At 41.4% G+C, this 20,572-nt stretch overlaps 1 protein-coding gene across 1 annotated transcript in view; it reads right to left on the minus strand.

The window, feature by feature from the left end:
* Positions 1 to 20,572, minus strand: part of pax2a (paired box 2a) — a 42,140-nt gene that overhangs the window by 2,349 nt on the left and 19,219 nt on the right. Inside the window, exons 7-9 of the mRNA XM_055162620.1 lie at positions 16,666 to 16,841; positions 12,844 to 12,964; positions 1,918 to 2,019 (exon numbers count right to left, since the gene is read on the minus strand). Of these exons, the coding sequence (XP_055018595.1) occupies positions 1,918 to 2,019; positions 12,844 to 12,964; positions 16,666 to 16,841 (399 nt within the window). The remainder of the gene's footprint in view (positions 1 to 1,917; positions 2,020 to 12,843; positions 12,965 to 16,665; positions 16,842 to 20,572) is intronic.

A 20,572-nucleotide genomic window follows, 5' to 3' on the forward strand; every position in this document is an offset into this window, starting at 1 on the left:
TAAAGGATATTGTGGATTTAAATTGCGTTAATTTTGTTGTGTAGCACAGGGTTGTACTTCAGAATCTGAATCCAGTCACATAAATATTCATATCTACTGGTAATATGTGCGCTAATACAGCTGTAGGCCCAACAAAGTAATTTCATATTGAGAAGAGAAGCATATAGGCCTTCAGCATATCTACAAAAACAGATAAGTCTAAGTTGTAAGACTTTGAATAACACACACATTTTCAGTGAGTTGCTTCTTCTCACAGTAAATGTATGCAGTGCGATCTGTATTCGCACAGTACAGACATAATCCTTGTCACTTTTGAAAAAACAAAACAAAAACAAAACTTTGCACATTCTAATATTTCAAGTATTATTTGCGAGTACTATTTTTTACGGTAAGTTACTGTACTTCATGTAGCAATGATATTTGAAAGCTTAAAACAGTAAGAAAAAAGAGTAAACTACTCTAACTGTATAACTTGAAGGCCTGATGCTGTGCGCTTAAAATCTTGTGGTAGCCTATTTGTATTTTGCAGTACTTTGCAGTATTTTAAGTATTAAACTATAGCTTATACCAGACATGTCAAACTCAGGCCCAGAGGCCAAATTTGGGCTGCGATATAATTATATTTGGCCCGTGAGATCATATCAAATATATATTGGAGCTGGCTACAGATAGAGACATTATTTATTTAAAATGTTGTTATTATTTTATATTCTGTTTGTTCTGGATTCAATGTTTAAGTAAAACTATTATTAAACATTTATTTTAATAAGAAAAGGTTTAACAATACATATTTCTAAAGAAGAGAAAACATGCAGATGTTGTTGAAATTTTTCAATAAATAGTTAGTTTGGCCCATGACTTAGTCCCAGCTTTTAATTTTGGCCCTCTGTGAATTTGAGTTTGACGCCCCTGGCTTATACGGCTGGTGGTGACTGTTCATCATACAGAAATGATGTTAGCAGTTAAATAGTTAAATGAGTACAGAAAGGTCACTTTGTGCATTGCAGTATTTTAAGTACTTTTCTCTACAGTGTTATGGTAAGTTACTGCATTTCTTATACAGCAACAGCGTTTTAAATCCTAACACGAGTAAAAAAAACAAAACTATAAACTACTGTGATTGGAAGAACTGATGCTGTTTGTTAAAACCACCTAAAAGTACTTCTCTATGCTACACAACAACACTGCTACGCTAAAGCAAACTCAACACGTCCCCTTGTCAAACACCTTTTCTCGCTACGATTACAACTCAATGTCCTTTGTCCCTTCGTGATTTCAACAACATTTTTTTCAGTTGTGACATGTGTCCTCGGTCGGGCAGCAGCTGCAGCATCCTCGCCGTGTGCCGATGCTGTAACTGGAGCTCATCCCTTCGAGAGATAGTGATTTAAATATTTACAGGCCCTCCACGCCTCTGTGTTTTGACCCTTAACTGTTTGCTGTGAACCTGAACTGCAGGTTAAGTAGAGGGGAAAGAGATACGCTCGGGCAGGCCTGGGTGTCCGGGGAGAGCCGCGCGGACCAGCACCAGTGTTTATTGACGGGGCTGGTGCGCTAGCTAGCGGTGCGCGTATGTGGACATGTGGACACGGCGGAAGCTAATAAGCGCTGGGAGCTGGAGTGTAACTGAGAGGAACTGTCCTATCTCACGGCCACTGATTGCGGTGATCTCCTTTATCGAGTTGGGCTAATGTCCGCCTAACCGCACGCTAACCACACGAAGCTAGCAGCTAACGAAGCCGCAGCCGTACCCCCAACCGAACCGCTGCTTTTTCCTGATTATGCATCGTGAATAGCAGGTGAGATATTTAGCGCGCAGTTGACCTTAAGATTTTTAACTGAAGGGGACTTTCTGCTCATAATAAAAGTGGTAAAGCGATAATTAATGGCGTCGTAAAAAGAGTAAGGGACACCTACCAGGGACCATTCCGGCGAGCGTGGAGGTGGGGTAGCTGCCTTGTCCTGTGGGGGGCACATGGGGAGGGTAGCCAGGTAAGGTTGTGCTCGCCATGTCACGACCTGGAAGACACAGAAAGAAATGGAAAACTTACACTTAGGATTCAAAATGCAAGCTTGCCATTTTTCAATTTCTCTTTACATGAGTGACCACGAAGTTAGCACAGTGGTTGGTTTCAGATGACGTCACAGGATTCTGTAGGCCAATAATATTTAATACAGATACAGATAAAAATAATACAGTATAGAGTCTAGCTTGGGGTGACCAGATGTCCCTATTTACCCGGGACAGTCCCAGTTTTGAGCCTTGTGTCCCTTGTCCCCGCAGATTTATACAAAACCACTGATTTGTCCCAATTTTGTACAAGAAATGTCCCAGGTGTCCCTATTTTCAACCAATTTGATACCTGCCAAGAGTAAACAGAGGCATAAAGTGTCATCTGTTTAGGCAAAATACAGAAAAGCTGCTTAAAAATGACCAAAACAAAAAGAAAATGTGACTATACTGACTCACATGTTAGTTTTGAATGGTCTCTGCAGAACAATTTTCCTTGTTTCACAATTTTATTATTACCAACCATCAAAAAAAACGGAGATATCCCAGTTTTTTATTTTGAAATTCTGGTCACCCTAGTCTAACCACTAACATAAACGATCAGGTTCAACATTTGTGAATTTTCGTTATAGATATTTCTCATGAAAGTACAATACAATACCCAATCTGGGAGTATGAATCTGAAAACAACAAATTGTCTATTTTGTGGACACATTTCTTTTTCGAACAATGACAAATGTTGCAACAAACCACACAGTTACAGCTGACCAGCATTTCAAGATAAAAAACTGGGATATCCCCAGGTTTTTGGAGGTTGGCGAAAATAAAATTGTGAAACGAGTGCGGAACTAAGGAAAATTGTTCTGCAGAGACCATTCATGACTAACATGACTCAGTATAGTCACATTTTCTTTGTGTTTTGGTCGTTTTTAAGCAGCTTTTTTGTATTTTACCTAAACAAATTACAATTTATGCCTCTCTTTACTGTTGGCAGGGATCAAATTAGTCAAAAATAGGGACACCAGGGACATTTCTTGTATAAACCTGGGACAAATCAATAGTTTTGGATAAATCTGTGGGGACAGGGGACACAGGGCTCAAAACTGGGACTGTCCTGGGTAAATAGGGACATCTGGTCACCCTACACACAGTTCTACTATGACCCAAAGGCAAAATGCAATCCAATCTGACCAATCTGGTAAACCTGTGGCCCTGAAACTAAATAAATTGTAAGGAATTGTTCTCTAGCCTAAAGCAGCAAACTTTTCCGTTGTTCTGTTAAAAGTGTATACAATAAAAGAAGTTGGAATCATATATTTCGCAAAAAGATTCTGTCAAAAGAGGCACACTGGAAGAGAAAACCAACCATCAGCTTTCTAAAGTACATACTGCCTGTGTCACAATCGCTGTTCTATTCTTAAATCCTGACAGGAGCATCAGGACTATGGAGGACCTCTTTGCCCAGCGCTCCTCATTCAGCTCTCTAATTAACAGTGACAGCTCTGGCCCGCCTCGGACCGAAGGGGCACCCAGGACAGGACCAGCACCCTATATGGTCTGTGTGCGCCAAGCCAACGGTGGCACCCACACCTCAGGGCTGTCACGAGGCTGTACTGACCCAAGAACCACACAGCTATTGTCAATCAGGCTCTTACTGAATGCGACTGGAAATCCTAGAGTTTAGTGTATGAATAACAAAGAAGGGATGGGAAAAATAGAATAAGAAAGAAAAATGGAAAGCGTTTTGTTGCTATCAAGTGAAGTTTTTATATTTGGTATGGTAAGCCTGTAGGAAAATATGTTCCTGGAAATCGTAAAGTTCAGTAAAAAGATAGGAAATGACAGAATGAGTATGGAGAAATGGCGTGCAAATACGTGTTTTAGTTCTTTTTTAGTGTCAATTTTAGATTTGTTGCTACTGAGGGGGAATTTTGATATCAAAATGGCAAGCCAGCAAGGACATTCACTTTGAGAGCAGGTTGAAAGATATTTCAGTCAATAGAAATAGTCCTTTGTTGGAAGACCTTTAACTACTATACTGAACCATAACACGGTAGTAATTGCCTTGATTACTATGACTGGTCAGCACCTAAGCGAACCCAAAAAATCTCTTAAGAATAATTAAACATTCCTATAAAAGTATAAAGTAAAATGTTCAGTTGATATACTGTAGTTTAGATTTGCCCCAGATTGCAAAAACCTTCTTTCTAAAATATGGATATACAAGCAAAAATTAATCCTTGAGACCAGATACTACCAAAATGTCTTCCACTTTGGTCAGTAAGAGCATTGTACATAGTTCATTACGGGGCCTAATTTGGGATAGTACCTGCTATAAAGTGCTGGCTGGCATACTGGCCGTAGCAGGAACCATGGTAGCTGGGAGTACGGGCTTCTACACACAGGCTGGACTGCTGGGGCATGATGACGTCAGCTAGGGCCGATTCCCCCAGCGAGGAGGGGGTGTAGGGGGCAAAGGAGGCTTCGTGGGGCTCGCGCTTTGCACACATGGAAGACGCACGGGATGGGTGAGGGTCTGGAAGTCCACAGTCCAAGAACAAAACAAAAAAAAAAAAAAAAGGAAAAGTGATGTAGACATGCACTCAATCACGGACCTCTCAAGTCATTTACTCAGATGAGATGAGATGAATGGGAGCAAATGGTCAAGAGGGAGAGGCTGCTCGCTGACAAATCTCCCCCAACCGCCAGAGAAAAAGAAAGTTTGCACATTCGTCAAGCACAGAGCTGAGTACACACTACGGCGCAATAAATCAGACGGAGACGGGCACCAAATGCTTTGCAGATTTGTGACATGAATTAAGGCTAGCCCCGGGCCTTTGGTGTGAAATTAAGGGAAAGCGTTGGACAATCTTTCACAGAGTTCTAGAAGTTGTACGGCGTAAGTTTGTGCTCTTAACTATAGCTAAGTGTTGATTGTGTTGTATATGAATTCTAAGCAGATACACAGTTGATTTGTTCATTTACATAGCTTGTAATAATAATCTCATATGCAGCCAGCAGTAACTCATTCGTATAAGTGGAAACATACACCGGTGAAATGTTGCAGCAACACATCGCGCCTGATCAATCAAGCTCAAACGCATAAAGAATTTCCCCAAGGTTTTGGAAAACAAACAACATCATCTCACGGCTGCTTTCTCACAACACGATCACTCCCACAAATAGGAGAACAATTGTCCCGGAGACACTTCAGAACGCCGCGCTGTGATCTGATTCTGCTGATGAGCGCTGGCATCTCTCATTTTAGCCTGTGTGAATGTCCAACCTGTGCAGTCAATGCCAGCTCTGTGGGCCCTGTGCACCAGGGGTCGCGGGGCCCTGTGGGGAGAGATGGCTCTTTCCCGACACCATGATAGCCTCATTAGCTGCTTCCCACATCATTGTTGTTTTACAACAGCACTGTGTGTTGCGATTCCTCATTAAGATAAGGCCGGCTCTATAGAAGGGGGTGCACTCCTGTCAGCCCTATGGACCTCCTGCCACAGCTCATGGAACTGCCTGTTTCCCAGAGAGACCTCCACCTTGAGAACGCTTTTTCCCTGTCACTGGGAGCTGTTAATGTAGATTTAGACAGAGATAGTGCAATTACACAAATGCTGTCCTCCCTTTGACCACACAAAGCAACAAAGCAGGGCATTGCAATGTCTTAAAGTGAAGCTGCACATCACAGGGACACAATGGGCTGCACTGATTTAGGACACCGTAGAATAGTATTTAGAGATCACAAATGTGGTTATCTACAGATCACTCCAAATATCTTAATTTTAATGTTAGCAGTATGTGTGTTACGTATATCATCTAAATGAGCACAACACTCACTTTGGTAAAACAACAACAAAAGCCAAAGTTCCATTGTTCATATATTTCCACAATAATTTTCTTTGTGACATTTTTGAATGATCAGTCTCAACAGTGCATAACGCCTGTTTCAGTCATCAACACATACTTAAACTCCTAACACTGACCTAAACGTGCGCCTGCCAGGATACTGTACGCTTCTGTTTCTCCATCGCCTCAGCAACCGTTGTCAAACACACCAGGATGGAGTGGGGGAGTGAGGGTGTCTACTACAACAACACAACAACAACAACAACAACCGATACCAGCGCTGCGTTCAGGCCCACTGAACTCTGAAACTAATCAGACATGGTGCTGCTTATTGTCCCAGAGACGGCGGTGCGGCTGGAGCTCGGCTAAAGGGAGAGCCTGTCAGAGCAGCCAGGCCCTGATGATGGAGATGAAAGATAAACTCAAGGTCCTTGGGGACTCTCCTCCTCCGGCAAACATATCTCGCGAAGAGTGCAAGAAGCTATAGACTTCTCAAAACATCTGTCTCCAGCGTGGATACCGATGTCTACAGATCCCATCAAGCATAGAAATGGACTGTTAGCAACCTACAGCGCCCTCCTGACTGATGCCAACCAATATAGCTACATCACCCTTTTCTCAAGTGAGCATTTTGCGTCTAAACGTACACCGAGGAATCTTGGTAAAGTACTGTCGGCAGGGCTGTCTTGTTTTGCAGTGGTGCTATTCAATTTACTGGGAAGTTTGCTCAAAGCTACAGTCTCAAGGGTGGCCTGCTACAACAATGGTCAAGAATTTATTTTAGTTTTGCAGAAAAACATATAAATATAAATAAATATATGTACATTTACCAGCAGGGGGGAGTCATGAGCTTTTGTTTATTTGTTTATTTAAGGCTACCCATTGGTCTTTGCAAGTGCACAGAATCCACTCTTATAATAATTTATCTTCTTTCTTATGAATTCCGGATGTTAATGACATCTGCGGCTACAGGAGGAGCTAACCACCGCCAACACTTTCAAAAAGGCTCATTCTTTAAACAAACAGATAAGGCACAAATCCCTCTTTCCAGTGAGCATATCTCTTTCAAACATACACTAAGCATCTAAGCTACTGTCTTGTTTTGCAGCACTGCCATTCAATTTACCGTGAACTTTTCTCTTCTTCTCCTTTCGCGCAGCTAGGGCAAAGTCATCACCGGAATCTATCGGGAATTCATTTTACCTTGGCAGGGACACATTGGCGCTCGCTACAAGTGCCCGCCCGGTTAAATCTTTGTCTCTACCCCCCTCTGCATTGTCAGAGGGGTAATTTATATCCACTTACAACGGGGAAAGGAACAAAAGAACAATCACGCGCCATCGAATTGGCGAGTCGGTAAAGAATATTTGCGGGGTCCAAATTGCTCAAATCTCACAGTGCTGCCACCACGGCTACAGCTACCCCCCATGCGCAGGTTTAAAGCCATTCATTATCAAATGTGTGCTCAAAGGTTAGTGTGCTATTGTGGGGGGTGATATAAACATTAATTTCCGAGCTGGAGGCTGGCGGCGTTAACAGAGCTGAGACACGCCGTTTGTCACAGCCCTCACAGCGAGAAGGCACTGCGGGTTAGGAGGCTGCAGAGGCCCAAGAGAGAGCACAGGCGAGGGGCTAATGCTGTGATGCTGGCTAAGACTGGGGTGTGGTGGTGCTGATGCTGTTAGCAATGTTAAAGGTGCATTGTGTAACTTTGTGGCGGAGGGGCCGGTCCATTATCTGCTTGTTTCTATGGATATGGATTTCGCAGTATGACATTAAACAGCTCTGTCTTACATTTATTGAATTACGAGTGGGTTTACAGTTCAAAAATACCTAAAAAACAAGCGTTCTGACTGTGAGCAGGGTTGCATCTCCACAGATCTGACTTGTAACTTGGTTTGGTTTGATCTCCATGAAGATAGAATGCCATACTCTAAAACATTTCAGACAAAGCTATGACACGGAGAAAGGCATTCGGCGGACCCTCCACCAGAAAAGTTACACAATGGACCTTTAAAGGAGATATGGAACGGAAGTAGGTTAGTTGGTCAGCAGAGGGGGGGCAGTAGTCGACACCCAGCCCCCACTACAAGATAAAACTGATGTGTAGATTAAAATAATGCCCGGTTAGTCGATACAAATATCTTTGAACTGGATGCACTGCAAAAACTAAAATCTAGCCAAGTTAAGAACACTTGAATTAAGAATTGAATTAAGTTTTATCATGATTTGAGTGAAATTCACTTGACAAGAAAAATTATCTATCCATGGAACAAGACTTTTTGTACTGAAAATGTGAAAATACATCTTTTTACACTTAAGATAAGAAAAACAACAACTCTTGGCGAAAGAATAATGTTGCTTGTATTAAGAAAAATACACTTATTCTGCTCGTAGATCATTTTACTTATACATATTTAGAAGTTGAATCTACTCAAATAAAAGTAAAATGTTCTTAATTTGAGTCATAGATATTGTGTTTCACAGTGTGGAACAAGTAAGACAATTCTGAAAGCAATAGAACAGAAAATATATAAATGCATGCTATCTAAAAACATTGAACACCCAATTGGAGAAAAGCTGTGTAAAAAAAGTCCACCCCTTTTTTGAAAAATCATTTTGATTGGTTGACTAATTTCTACGTAACCCTCTTTGCCTAAAAAAAAAAGAAATAACAGCGGCCTTTTGAACAATGACAAACTACCGGCCATTGCATGAATGAATTTGATTGAACATTTCGAACTATTGCGTATCTATTTTGTTATACTCAACAGATTCTGAATTTGCATTTCAGGCCTTTTCTATAGTTGTGTACATACATTTGCATATTTGTCAAGAATTCGAATTTTAAATGTGCATTGTGTAACTTTTCTGCCAAATTGTTTACTCCATGGAGATGTTACTGTTTTGTCTGGAGTGTTTCGCAGTATGGGATTAAACATTTCTACAGTGGCGGAATTAGCAATTTGGGGGCAATATTTATTGTCTGTTTTTCCCCACTGTTCATGAGACACGCACATACTTATTTGAATTTAGGTGGACTGGAAACTTGTCTTACAAGTTATGTAGCCTACTAGATAACCAGAGCTGAAAGTAGTTGTATATTTTTGCTAGTACTCTCATTTAATGTGATACTGAGAGAAAATCTAATTGGTCTGAGGCCTTGGCCGTTAGTGATTCTGAGGGAAATTGGTTGGGGGCCCCACCAGGTTTGGGGGCCCTAGGGGGCTGCCTACTGTTGCCTAATGGTAGCGCCGCCTCTGCATTTCTATCTTCCAAACCAGACCAAGTTATAGGCAAGGTCTGTGGAGAGGCAACCCTGCTCATATTCAGAATACCTGTTTTCTACGTATTTTGTCGTGCTGTGGAACATTCCTGGTAGACCAATGACATATCCATAGAAACAAGCAGTTGACAGACTCCTCAACCAAAAAGTTACATCAAGCACCTTTAATCTTCAGGCAGTTTTAGCTGTTGCGTCGATGCCTGGGGCTAGTGAAGACAGAAAACTGCGAAACTAGGCCCAGTGCTAACCTCTGTATCCAAATGCCATTTCACTGCTACTGAAACACAATGGATTTTTCCCTCCTAAAATATACACTGAACAATTTACCATAATCAGCACATCGTTAGGAAGCTAACTTTGTCGCGCGGCTCTTTAGGGGGTAAAATAAATGGTAACGCATAAAGAAATATTGCGCATTGTCTTCTTGCTAAACTGCTTCATTACTGTATTTTTATTGCTCTATTGCTATTGTCTGCGCTAGTGTGGGGCCATTTGTAAATGCCAGGTTCTCTTGCTAATCTCTATTGTTGCATTTTGGTGCCAGCGTTGCCACCCCCGTTCCTAGGTAACGGTATCTTCGCCATATTAGAGGACACGCAAATATATCCGACATTGCTACTCGCTATGGCGCCCTCGAAAGCAAAGTAGTTCATTAATCATTCGTCTTTAATAGATTATGCAAATTCGCCGGCATAAAAATCAACAAGATCAATAACTGTATGAATTTTAATTGGGAGCCGAAAAACATTGCAAGAATGAATTTAATCTCATTGCTCCCTTCGATATGAGAGCATAATTTATTGATAATTGGATGCCAGCCTAAGTGAAGGAGATAATTTGGTGCTTTTTTTCGAACTTGGCGCACAATCCTATTTACAGGGTTGGCTTAATGGCAGAAAAGTCCTATTATGCAGTGCCACAATGAAATTTCTTATGAGTTATTCTACGTCAAATGAGATCATAAAAGTTTAGTGGGGAAATTATATCAGGCTAATTTATGATTCTTGGACACGTTTAGAATGATGGCAAGTGTGTTTTAATCCAAGAGATGTCTTTTTGGATCTTCAGTCATTGGCGTGAGCTTGTTTGGTGTTTATGAGACATGGTAACAGTATCATGCCATCGAATTTGAAATACCAGTTTATGAATCGGTCTTAAAAGTGGTAACCCAAGATCTGTTTAAAAACGGCAAGGTTTTTTTTAATCAGTTTTGAGGTTAACATATTTTTACTTTTCTCCCAATTTTTATTTAAAAAAAAAAAAAGTATTTATTTTCTTTTTTGTAATGAAAAACACTAAACAAAACTGGTCCAAATTTGTAGAAAATCTAAAATCAATATATAAAAACATTGTGCAATCTACTGGGGAAAAGCTGTCTTAAATAGATCCCACCCCTTTTATTGATAAATGGTTTTGATTGGTTGACTAATATATTGAGAAAATTAGACACAAAAAAACAAAACAAAAAAAACCAAAAAACTACTAGTTGCATCACTAACTCCTCTGTAAAAGGACTACAACATTAATATTCTCCATGGCAACAACAAATACTCCAGTAAACACACTCTTAACAACAGCACAAAAGTTTGTTGTCATAATCTCGCTCTGTGCACCTTCCTGTATCCGTGGCCCCTGCTGTATCACTTGAGGAGGGTGGGCCCCTTGCTTGGCCCCCAGGTGGCTGTGTGGAGGCCACCTGCTATGACTGTGCTCCCTGGACCGAGACCTGCTTTCATGGGAGGAGCCCGGGCCCGCTCAAAGACAAAAACACACCTTTCTTCTCCGGAGGCCCAACTTTCTGGGGCAAATCTACCTCCCACATACCCCGCGGTTAAAAGAGCCCCATTCTTTTCCCATAGCGCTAAACTATAGGGATCATTTGACCACTGCACTTTTTCAATCACTCTCTCCTCCTCCTCCTACTCCCCTCTCTCTCTCACACACACATAGTGGACTCATTGACTTTGATAGCCCGCGCATAATTATGGGAGTTTTTATTAAAAGCCTGGCATATTATTATTCCGTGACCACCAGTAAACCTAACCTCCCCTGGGAAAAAGAAGACCGCTACAATGAAGCAATATTTCAATTAACAAGACAGCCATCAAGCCTGACAGCGTACAAAAAGGCAACTACAACCCGATATGTGATACAGACACTTCGCGATACCCAATACTCCGCACCTGCTATTACCAATTGGAACGCCATTTCATAAGTTGGAGCGAAAAGTCGAATTTCACTCACTTCGCTTTTTTTTCCCTCCCCAGCTAAAGGCAGCCAGCCAGACTCGGCGCTATTGCAGCCTGTGTCAATCAGTGGACTATCATAGGCTTTGATGACAACGCGGTGTCATGGCGAGAACAGCAGCTGTCGCTTACGAGAAGTGCTCCCAGTCAATCTGTTAGCGGGCCAATTCGGACTAACACAATAGCCAGTTAGGAGCTGTGCCGCGTGTGAAGGGCCTGTACCATTTAATGGGCTCTCATGATATATGGCCTCTCCCCAGGTCCCCTCAGAAATAAACACAAAGTGACTTGGAAGAGGTTTTCATTTGGTCGGACGATGTTTTGATGTGTCTGTTGGGAATTCTAAAAAATTCCTCGGAAAATGTGAAAGCTGAATGTAGGGTACTAAAAAGTCTCTAAGTGAAGTACATCATCATAACTCGTTTTGAAAGAGTTTTGAAAAATAAAATGGAATAAAACTAAAATAAATAGTAGACGAGAAATTTTCAATGTACATCACCCAATAAGATCCAACTCTTTTGTATGCAAACATGTGACTGACAAAAGCCTGACAGGCAAATCTGTAACAGTTCTAGTAATAGATTTTAAGCAATCCTACAATCCTATTTGTTGTACTTTTTCACATTCATAACTGTCAATTCGTACTGCCAACACATCCAAAACAGATATATAAAATGTATTCAGTGCCATATTGAAGTTGCAGGTTTTTTGTTAGACATGAATAAAGATAGCACATCCTATACAACCCAATATTACATAGGGAGCACTGAGTTGCATTGTAAAGATGCTTGTGGAATAATAATGTAACTATAAAATGACAATATAGTTTATTTTAGGATTGGGTAAAGTCATAAATAATAAATAATTTCGTAGGTTTCAGTTTCAGTACAACTGTCAGGACTTTCCTTTAGTAGATGGCATTATGAGGACTTTTCATCACTCAGAAGATATTTGTTTTGAATGGTTAATTACTATGGCAATGGTGTAAATTTTGTATCACACCAAAACATCATGGATAGCAGTGGAATTGACTTCACTAATAAGAATCTCATAACATAACGTAGTAACTTTCTTATAACAATACCATATAATTCAGTCAACTCGACGAAAGTTAATATTTCTTTTGCTATAGATCCTACCTGGACGATTAAGGGATTACACAGATAATAATACTATATAGTAATACAAAAATAGCAGCTCGTAACTCATATCTGAGAGTATGACACCACCCTATCCAACAACTTCAAAACAACCAAAACCATCGTAGTAAGTGCATGATCTACGTCCAACACAACCACACTTTTTTACCATCTAAAGCATGATAAAAACCAGTCTTTGGAAGTGTGCCACATGAGTGCAGGCCGGGCCCATGTAGCGGCCTCTCCACTCGGCTGCAGATGTCCATGCCCTGCTGTGCTCCAGTATGTGTGCGCGTGTGTGAGGGCTTGTACCTGTCACCACCGAGTAGCTCTGGGACACGCTGGAGGCCAGTTCGGAGCTGGCGCTGGTGGGGAGGCTGGGTTTCACGTCCTCCAGCCCGGCGTTCAGAGAGGGCAGGGAGTATTCGTTGGCCTGTTACAAGACAACAGTCAGAAATGTGTCAGTAGGGTACAAAAAAAAGCCAAGACCAAAGGTTGCACTTAAGGAATATTTTAGGTTTCTTTGACCAGATTTTCACCAATGTAGCACGCATTACTCCCTCTACTGATAAAGACCGGAAATGTTTAACGCACAGTCTAACTTTTGACCTTAATGCTGTATTTTTGCTGCTTATTTAGAATTTATCATTACCATTTATATGTTTTTCCTTTGTTATTATAATTTATTGTGATGTGTGACCTGCTGTGTCCAAATAATTTCCTTGTGGATCAATAAAGTTTCTCTAAGTGTCTGAGGAAAGTGGAAATTGGCACTGAAAGTACATTAGCCGTTTCAATTGTCAGGAAGGTCTAAAAAAAAAGGTCTAAAAAAGCTACTAGATACGACTTGTTTGCTGCAGCAACCCCAAACAAAAAAAAGATCGTCAAAATCCAAAAGCAATCCACGTTATTTATGCAATGTCCACAAAAAAAAAAAAAAAATTCTAAATGTATTAACTACATAAAAAGATGGGTGCTTCAGTCTGCAACATGTAATTACTTTTTCCTCCCAGCACAATAATGATATTCCACCATCTCCCAACAGTTTCATTCATTGTCTGGTGCTGGACTTTCTCCGACTATAGGGATAAAGCACATCTATAGCCCGGCCCCTGGTGACTCTCGGAAAGCTGTTTATGATCCATTCAGTCTACAAAGTACTTCCTGCTGAATATTCCGGGCCGTTGTCTGGGCTTCCTGTGCTTTAGCCGGACCTGTGATGTATGCATGCATTAGGGTTTGTGTGGCGCAGAAAAGGGGGTAAAGAAAAGCGGTGAGGATGAGAGCGGGATTGGGAGCGCCGTGAAAAGGACGGGGTGTCAGCTGGCTCTTTGTGCTCCACTGCAGTCATCCCTGTGACCAGTCAAGGGAGGAGACATTCAGGGCTTTGTTACAGGAGAGACATGTGGTGCTGTGGGTTTTTTTCAGCAGCAAAGAACAACCTCCAAATCAACCTTTGTGCAAGCCAGGAGAGATCCATAAATGTAGTTCTATGTATAATGGTTGGTATAGTGTAATGTGGCTGGGGGAGATTCCGTCATGGTGGGTTGTATGGTTTAAGGCGGAAATAAGGGTGAACGATTGGATATCTTTGTTTTGTTTATCCATTTTAAAAGGTCCATCAGCATTTTAGCTTTACTATATTGTCTTACTCTTAAATGTGATGTTCTTAAATGTATAAAGGATTACATTTACACAGTTCTATCTTGTACCAACTTGTAACTATAACAACAAAAAATATTGAGTCATTTTCTTTCATTTGTTTTTTTCAATGTATTATTACCTTGGCCTAAATAGCTAATAGTTCATATCTGCCCAGAGAAATATAATTTTATTATGAGAAAATATTTCTGTTTGATTTGCATTTATATAAGGATTTTGTAGCTGTAGAACATGCACTACTCTGCAATAAACATGCTTGGATTCTGGCCTAAACTCTTAAGACTTACAAGGCAGTATAATCTATTCTATTTATGTGATGCCAACCTCTAAAGATTGCAGATACAGCTTCAAATCGCCCCTACAGCAATATGAAGATTTGCTTAATTTCACTAATGGTACAGCAGCCTATTGGATTTAGGGTTCAATAACTTGCGAAAGAACAAGCGAAAAAGAGAAATTGATATATTTTCCAAACTGGATATACACTTACTTACATTTTTGATCATTTATTTGCAAGCTAAAAAAACCCGCAGTCCATGTGTGTACTTCCTGATCTGGGACTTCATTGTATTGTACTCGAAACTTGAAGAGGGGTCAAGACAAGGCTGTCCTTTGTGCCCTGCTCTTTCATCTCCGGTCGGCGCAGTGTTAGCAGATGTGATAAATCCTGTTTGGTAATGGGATGGGACTTCTTGACCCCTCTAAGCGCGCTTGTGTCGCCCGCTGTTTGTGCCAGGGTGCATCTGTTTGTCTCAATGGGCCAATGGGTTGTCCCACTGGGGGCTGGCTGCTGACCCCGGCCTTGTCTGCCTCTATCCCAGATAAACTCTAATTGTCTGCTTACAACTGTTCCCTGGCACTAGGCTGGATGTTCCTCTCTATTCCGCTGGGTGATTTTTTGTCATGCAGATGGGCTTGTGGGCAGGGCCAGGTTCGGCGCGGGACAGGGATGGAGCGAGCTGGGGCGGGTAGGAGGGGGCAGGAGGGGGGCAGAAGGGGGCGAGTGGCGCAGCACACTGGGGCCTGAATGACCTGACCACATGGCTGCCAGAAGTGTGGGAGGGATGAGGCCTATTCAGCTTGGCCTCTTCAAAATGGCTTTTTAATGCCTTGATGCAGACACCAGACAAGCCCCTAATAGCCTAATATCCCACCTTTTCACCAGTTTAAGAAAAGGAGGGGGGGTGCTGGAAACAGCGAGAGGGAAGGCGGTGCGCGGGGCAAAGCGGCCTGATTAATATTACATTAAATTAAAACTGATTTTTCTGGACCATTCCGACGCCATTTTTCTCTCCCTCCCCCCACCTTCGTCTTGCCTTTTTAATACCTTCTCCTGCACTCTTTGTGATTGCAAGTCATTTCCAATTCGTTTTGGTATTGATCTTGCCGTAGAAATCACTTTGGTAATTAGCTGCATTAGGGGCTGTATAGCAGGCTGAGGGGCTGTCCCCCTGATTTATCGCCGCTGTAATTCGCCGCGATCGCGCAGAGATGAAAATGAACTCAATTAGGCCACAGCTAAGGCTCCACCGGCACCCACATAGAGTTTCAATGGAAGAATTAATAGTCTCTTGTTGTTTAACAGTCTAATGAATGTAAATAAAGGTTATCCGCTGTAGGAGCTTATAGGCCTTGAGCTGGAGCATGGGACCAGGCAGATGAACTTGTGTTTATCTGTTTCTCATAAGTTACTATCACACATCAATCATTGAAAGTGTTGTCTTCTATCAAGACTCCAATGCTGATGGATGTGAGGACATTCATTCTGCTTTGCGGTTGGTCTAATTTACCTCATTGTGTCTCTCTATGTCCTCTTCCCGCTTAACACTAGAAAGGGGTCATTTGAACCTCCTTTCAGTTAGTTAGTTGGTTACGTTTATTGCCTATTGGATGCTTTCATTAAAATAACGTGTAATGCAAATTGGGTGATTTTACTACACTTAAACAGTAAAATAAAATAAGTGTCCACTGAAGAAGCCTGGTTTGGATAGCAGTTTGTTAGGTCACATTGGCTTTTATATTATGCAAGTTAAATTAGGTAAACTTAAAACACAACCTAGCCACTCTTGATTCCTTTCATTGTGCAGCACTTAACAGAAATGAACTGTTTTTGGAAACTAAAAAGGAAAATTTAAAGCAAATTTTATTCATGACTATATTAGACTTGGATCGGTCTTGATTTAGTCTTTGCTAAGTTTTTAATTTGACCCAGTTTGACAAGTAAATGAAAGCATGTGCATTTTTTTGTTTTCATTTAGCTCAACTTATTGTGCCAAAAAGTATATTAAAGGTCCCTAATAATATTGCTATCACAATAGAAATATCGTTATCAAATATCATAATTTTCTCTTATCGTGCAGCCCTAGTTTTTGTTTACCCCATATTAGTTCTGGAAATGGGTGGAAAAGACTGCCATCCCTGCACCAACTTGGCACTGTATAAGAGCTGCATGATAAGAAGTTTGTGTCTCACCTGCTCGGGCTTGATGTGCTCTGAGGTGGGGAAGACATCGGGGTAAGATGGCCGCTCAAAGACCCGGTCTAGGGCCTCCAGCTGCTGTTGAGTGAAGGCGTCCGCTCTCAGGTGCTTCCTTAGACTCTCCACACTGCCCTGCGAATCACTGCCTGGACCTGAGCCATCCGAGCCATCTACGGGAGCAGGCAACGAAGGAGACAAGGAAGGAGGGAGGGGGAGCGGAGGAGAGGTGGAAGAGGTGAACATTTTAGGGCATGGGTCCAGACTGTTGACAATGAAATATGCTGTTTTCCAAATGTGAGGATTTAAAGGGGACTGCTACTTCTGTGGACTGTGTACTTTTTCTGGAGGACGGTCTGTCACTTGGTTGTCTTCAGTGTTCAACAGTATGACATTATATGGATTAATCTTGCATTCGTTCAGTTATGGGCCTTTGCATTAATATTAAATAATACAACTCTGAAAAATCCATTCTTACTGTGAGTGGGTTTGCCTCTTCACAGATCTGACCTGTAACTTGGCATAGTGGCATCACCTGCTTGCTTGTACTCATAGAAATAGATAACTTAAAGCAGTTCGCAGACCCTCCACCAGAAAAGTTAACACTAAAGCTCTAGTTTCTACTTTCAGGAGGCAGTCAGCTACTAATACAATAAATTACATAGGGACAGGACAGAAACTGGAATTGAAAGATGAATAGAATAGAAGAAAAAGGTTAGTATAGCAAAAAGTGTTTATGGCACATGTTTTATTGCTTCGAACGAGAACTAAAAATGTTCAGCTAACAGAATGGTGTCTAAATATTCAACTCTGTAAGGCTGCGTTTATATGATGACGGTCTGAACAGAAGATGCAAAAGTGGCGTCGCGTCTTCACGTTTTATTCCGTGTTTAGACAAGCGTTTTCGGGAGGAAATCTGCCTGCATATGGTGACGCAAAAGTGTGGAATTCGATTGGATTCGATATGCATGCCAGGCAGCTATGTGGTGGCATTAGGTGGTGATGTATGTGACATAAACGTGTACATGATGTGAGCAGATCTGACCGGAGTTTTGCATCTTGGACAGTATAGATGGAAGCTCTACGGCAGAGCATATTCAACTTTTCCACTTTGAAGGGTGGTTTCAGAATTTTGCATTTTTAAGCCCCAAAAACGCTGTCACCATCTAAACGAAATGCACTTACAGTAAAATATTTTGTCATTTTTTCCCGCAAGTTTTCTCGTGTAAACAGGCCCTCGGTCTCAAAGAACATTGGGGGCTACAGTAGCACACTCTGTCTTAACCAACACTATTTGATACCCGAGAATAGCACCATGAATAGGAAATTGCGATAGATGAACTACCTAAAATGCATGCAGGTAAGCAGTCATTTGAATAAAAAGAGAACATCACCCAACTCACAAAACGTGACCCAAAATACCTCCCTGCAAAACAATCTTTATCACCATACATCAATTATCCCTGTATTTAATTAGTAGTCGACTTCCATTAAAAGCCTTACTCGATAGCAACCGCCATTTTTTAGTCGCCGCAAAACACAGACTCGATTCACTGGAACCGAGCCGCTTCTCAGTCTTTTGATCTCGAGTGTCTCCTGCCAGCACTCCCATGATGCACCTCTCCTCACGGCCCGCCATCAGCCCCCTCATCATGTGATAGGCCTATGGTAATTGATGGATTACCTCGGCTGCAAATATATACTTGTAAAAGAAGAGCTGTGAGGAAAGCGGGGACTGGCGATTACGTCTAGAAGGCTCTCATTCTGCCAGCGGAGTGCCATTATTTAACTGTACCATTTCCTCCTCCGTATTACCCTCCATCCCCCCATATATTGCCTGTCTGCTGGGGAACAGAATGGAGTGTACAGGGATGCTACTAAAGGCCCGATGAGGAAGGGCCATCAGGGGCAAACGTATGCATTTCCTCACTCGCTCACACTCTATATAAACAAATGAGCCTGTGTCCGCCGTGTGCAGCTGATCCTTGACCCTATCAACTCCAGCCTACCTGCAAAGCGCCACTGCTGCTCTGGCTCTGCTTGCTAGAATAGAAATCTGTGGTAGCTTAAGGTACAATCTTTTTTAGGTGTTTTCAATAAGAGCTTTATGGAATTTCTTTGGAGATACATACAAAAAGGGAGTCAGGACACAAAGAGACTATCTAAAAGACATCCTTCCTTGTACGGCGGATTGAATCACTTGGAGTTAAAGTCCTTAAAAAACTGAAAAACGTTGTAGTAGTTCATTTTAAACTGTTTGCAGTGGGCCAAACTTATTCCTCACTTTTTATAAGCGTTCCTATCGTTGTGTTTATTCACTGCAATGAGTTTATTAGCACATTTCAGCGTTTTGCGGTCATGCCAATGCTAAAAACAACTAGCTTAATAACAGTGCACCAGTGCTACTTCCTGATTCTCTGATGATAAATGCTTTGTTAGTTGCAGACTGCTCAGTCTTTTAAGAGCTGCTTTTACAATATTATACTACTGTTAGTACTGGGGCAATAACACCACATGCACTTTCGGTAGAGAAATAGTATATAAGATGATATATCCTGAAACTTTTGTAATCAATTATCAAAATTGAAATTTGGTATTCAACAATGTACGTCATTTAGCAAAGGAAGCATAGGTCTACATTTTATTACTACTATTTACAGTATAATACTACAAACCGTAACATATTTACAGTACAATTTATGTCTTTATTCATAGTACTAAAGTTATCCTCTCTTCAGCATTACTCATACTGTCCTACAAAAGCCCCTCGGAAAACCCTGGGCCTCCTGAAAATGTCCCTTACCCCTCCTAGACCCCACCTCCAGCCACCGCCGCCCCCTCCTTCCCCGTTCTCTTGCTCCCGTTAACCGCGCCGACAGCGGATGAGGGCTTTAGCTCGTAGCCGTACAAATCTGTCATTCTAAATTTGCAGCAGATTATGTTCTCTCCTGGGCGAGCCGGCGGTGATATATGATATGCAAGGCCGCTATTGATTGCCCGATCCGGCGGCAGAGGAGGGAGGCGAAATGAACTTGGAATGAACATCATGCCTCAACTCATTGTGCGTATAATACTCTACTTAATCCCACATTTTTCTGTGCTATGGAATTCAATTGATCAATCATGTTCCACTGATGGTACCATTTCAGGGGCGTTATTGCCATTCTGCTAGGCTGCTTGACCTTTTTTCAATGGCTGAAGCCAGAGGATGAACCTGACTTGCACCGCGAAATAGATCCATGGAGAGAATGGAATAGAGGAGTGCAATTGGGTCTGGGGGTGGTTAAGGAGAAGGGGGGTAGGTGTCAGTGCTAAAATGTATTGACTTTAGCTACGTGGAACATTTACGGCGGAATGAGTTTTTTCTTACTTCTCGCACTGTTTTTGTCACATGTTTTATTTCCAGATAACGGAACATTTTAACAAAGATTTTTTTCTGTCTCCTGCACTAGGATTGGGGGTTGTGCTTGCCTGGCACAGCAGTGTTGATGTATGGAAGTCAATTGTTGTCTGTGGTATGGAACAAAACAGAGTTAATTATGAGGTATCAGCTGATCTGAGAACACGCTCGATCAATACAATGGGTTTGTCATTCACTGTGGAGGGGTCTCCATTTTTTGCATTGCCAGCAATAATAGTAGATTAAAATAATTACCGATGTTCAATAAAAATATGTACAACTATATCACATTATATTGATATATTAATTAGTATGTTAATTCAACAAAGTAAAAGTATGTACATGCATTCATATTACACTGAGATATTGCGACCACCCTGTATATGCTCCAATATGTCTGCCTAATGCTGGTTTTGATTCTTGTAGTAAGCAGAAAAAATATCACCCATATCAAACAAAAACAAAAATGTAACGATAAAAACGTAAATTTAAAAAGAAGAAAAA

Source organism: Boleophthalmus pectinirostris, unplaced genomic scaffold (genome assembly GCF_026225935.1).
Source record: "Boleophthalmus pectinirostris isolate CB_2022bp ecotype Guang Dong unplaced genomic scaffold, ASM2622593v1 HiC_scaffold_5, whole genome shotgun sequence".
Classification (NCBI taxonomy): Eukaryota; Metazoa; Chordata; class Actinopteri; order Gobiiformes; family Gobiidae; genus Boleophthalmus; species Boleophthalmus pectinirostris.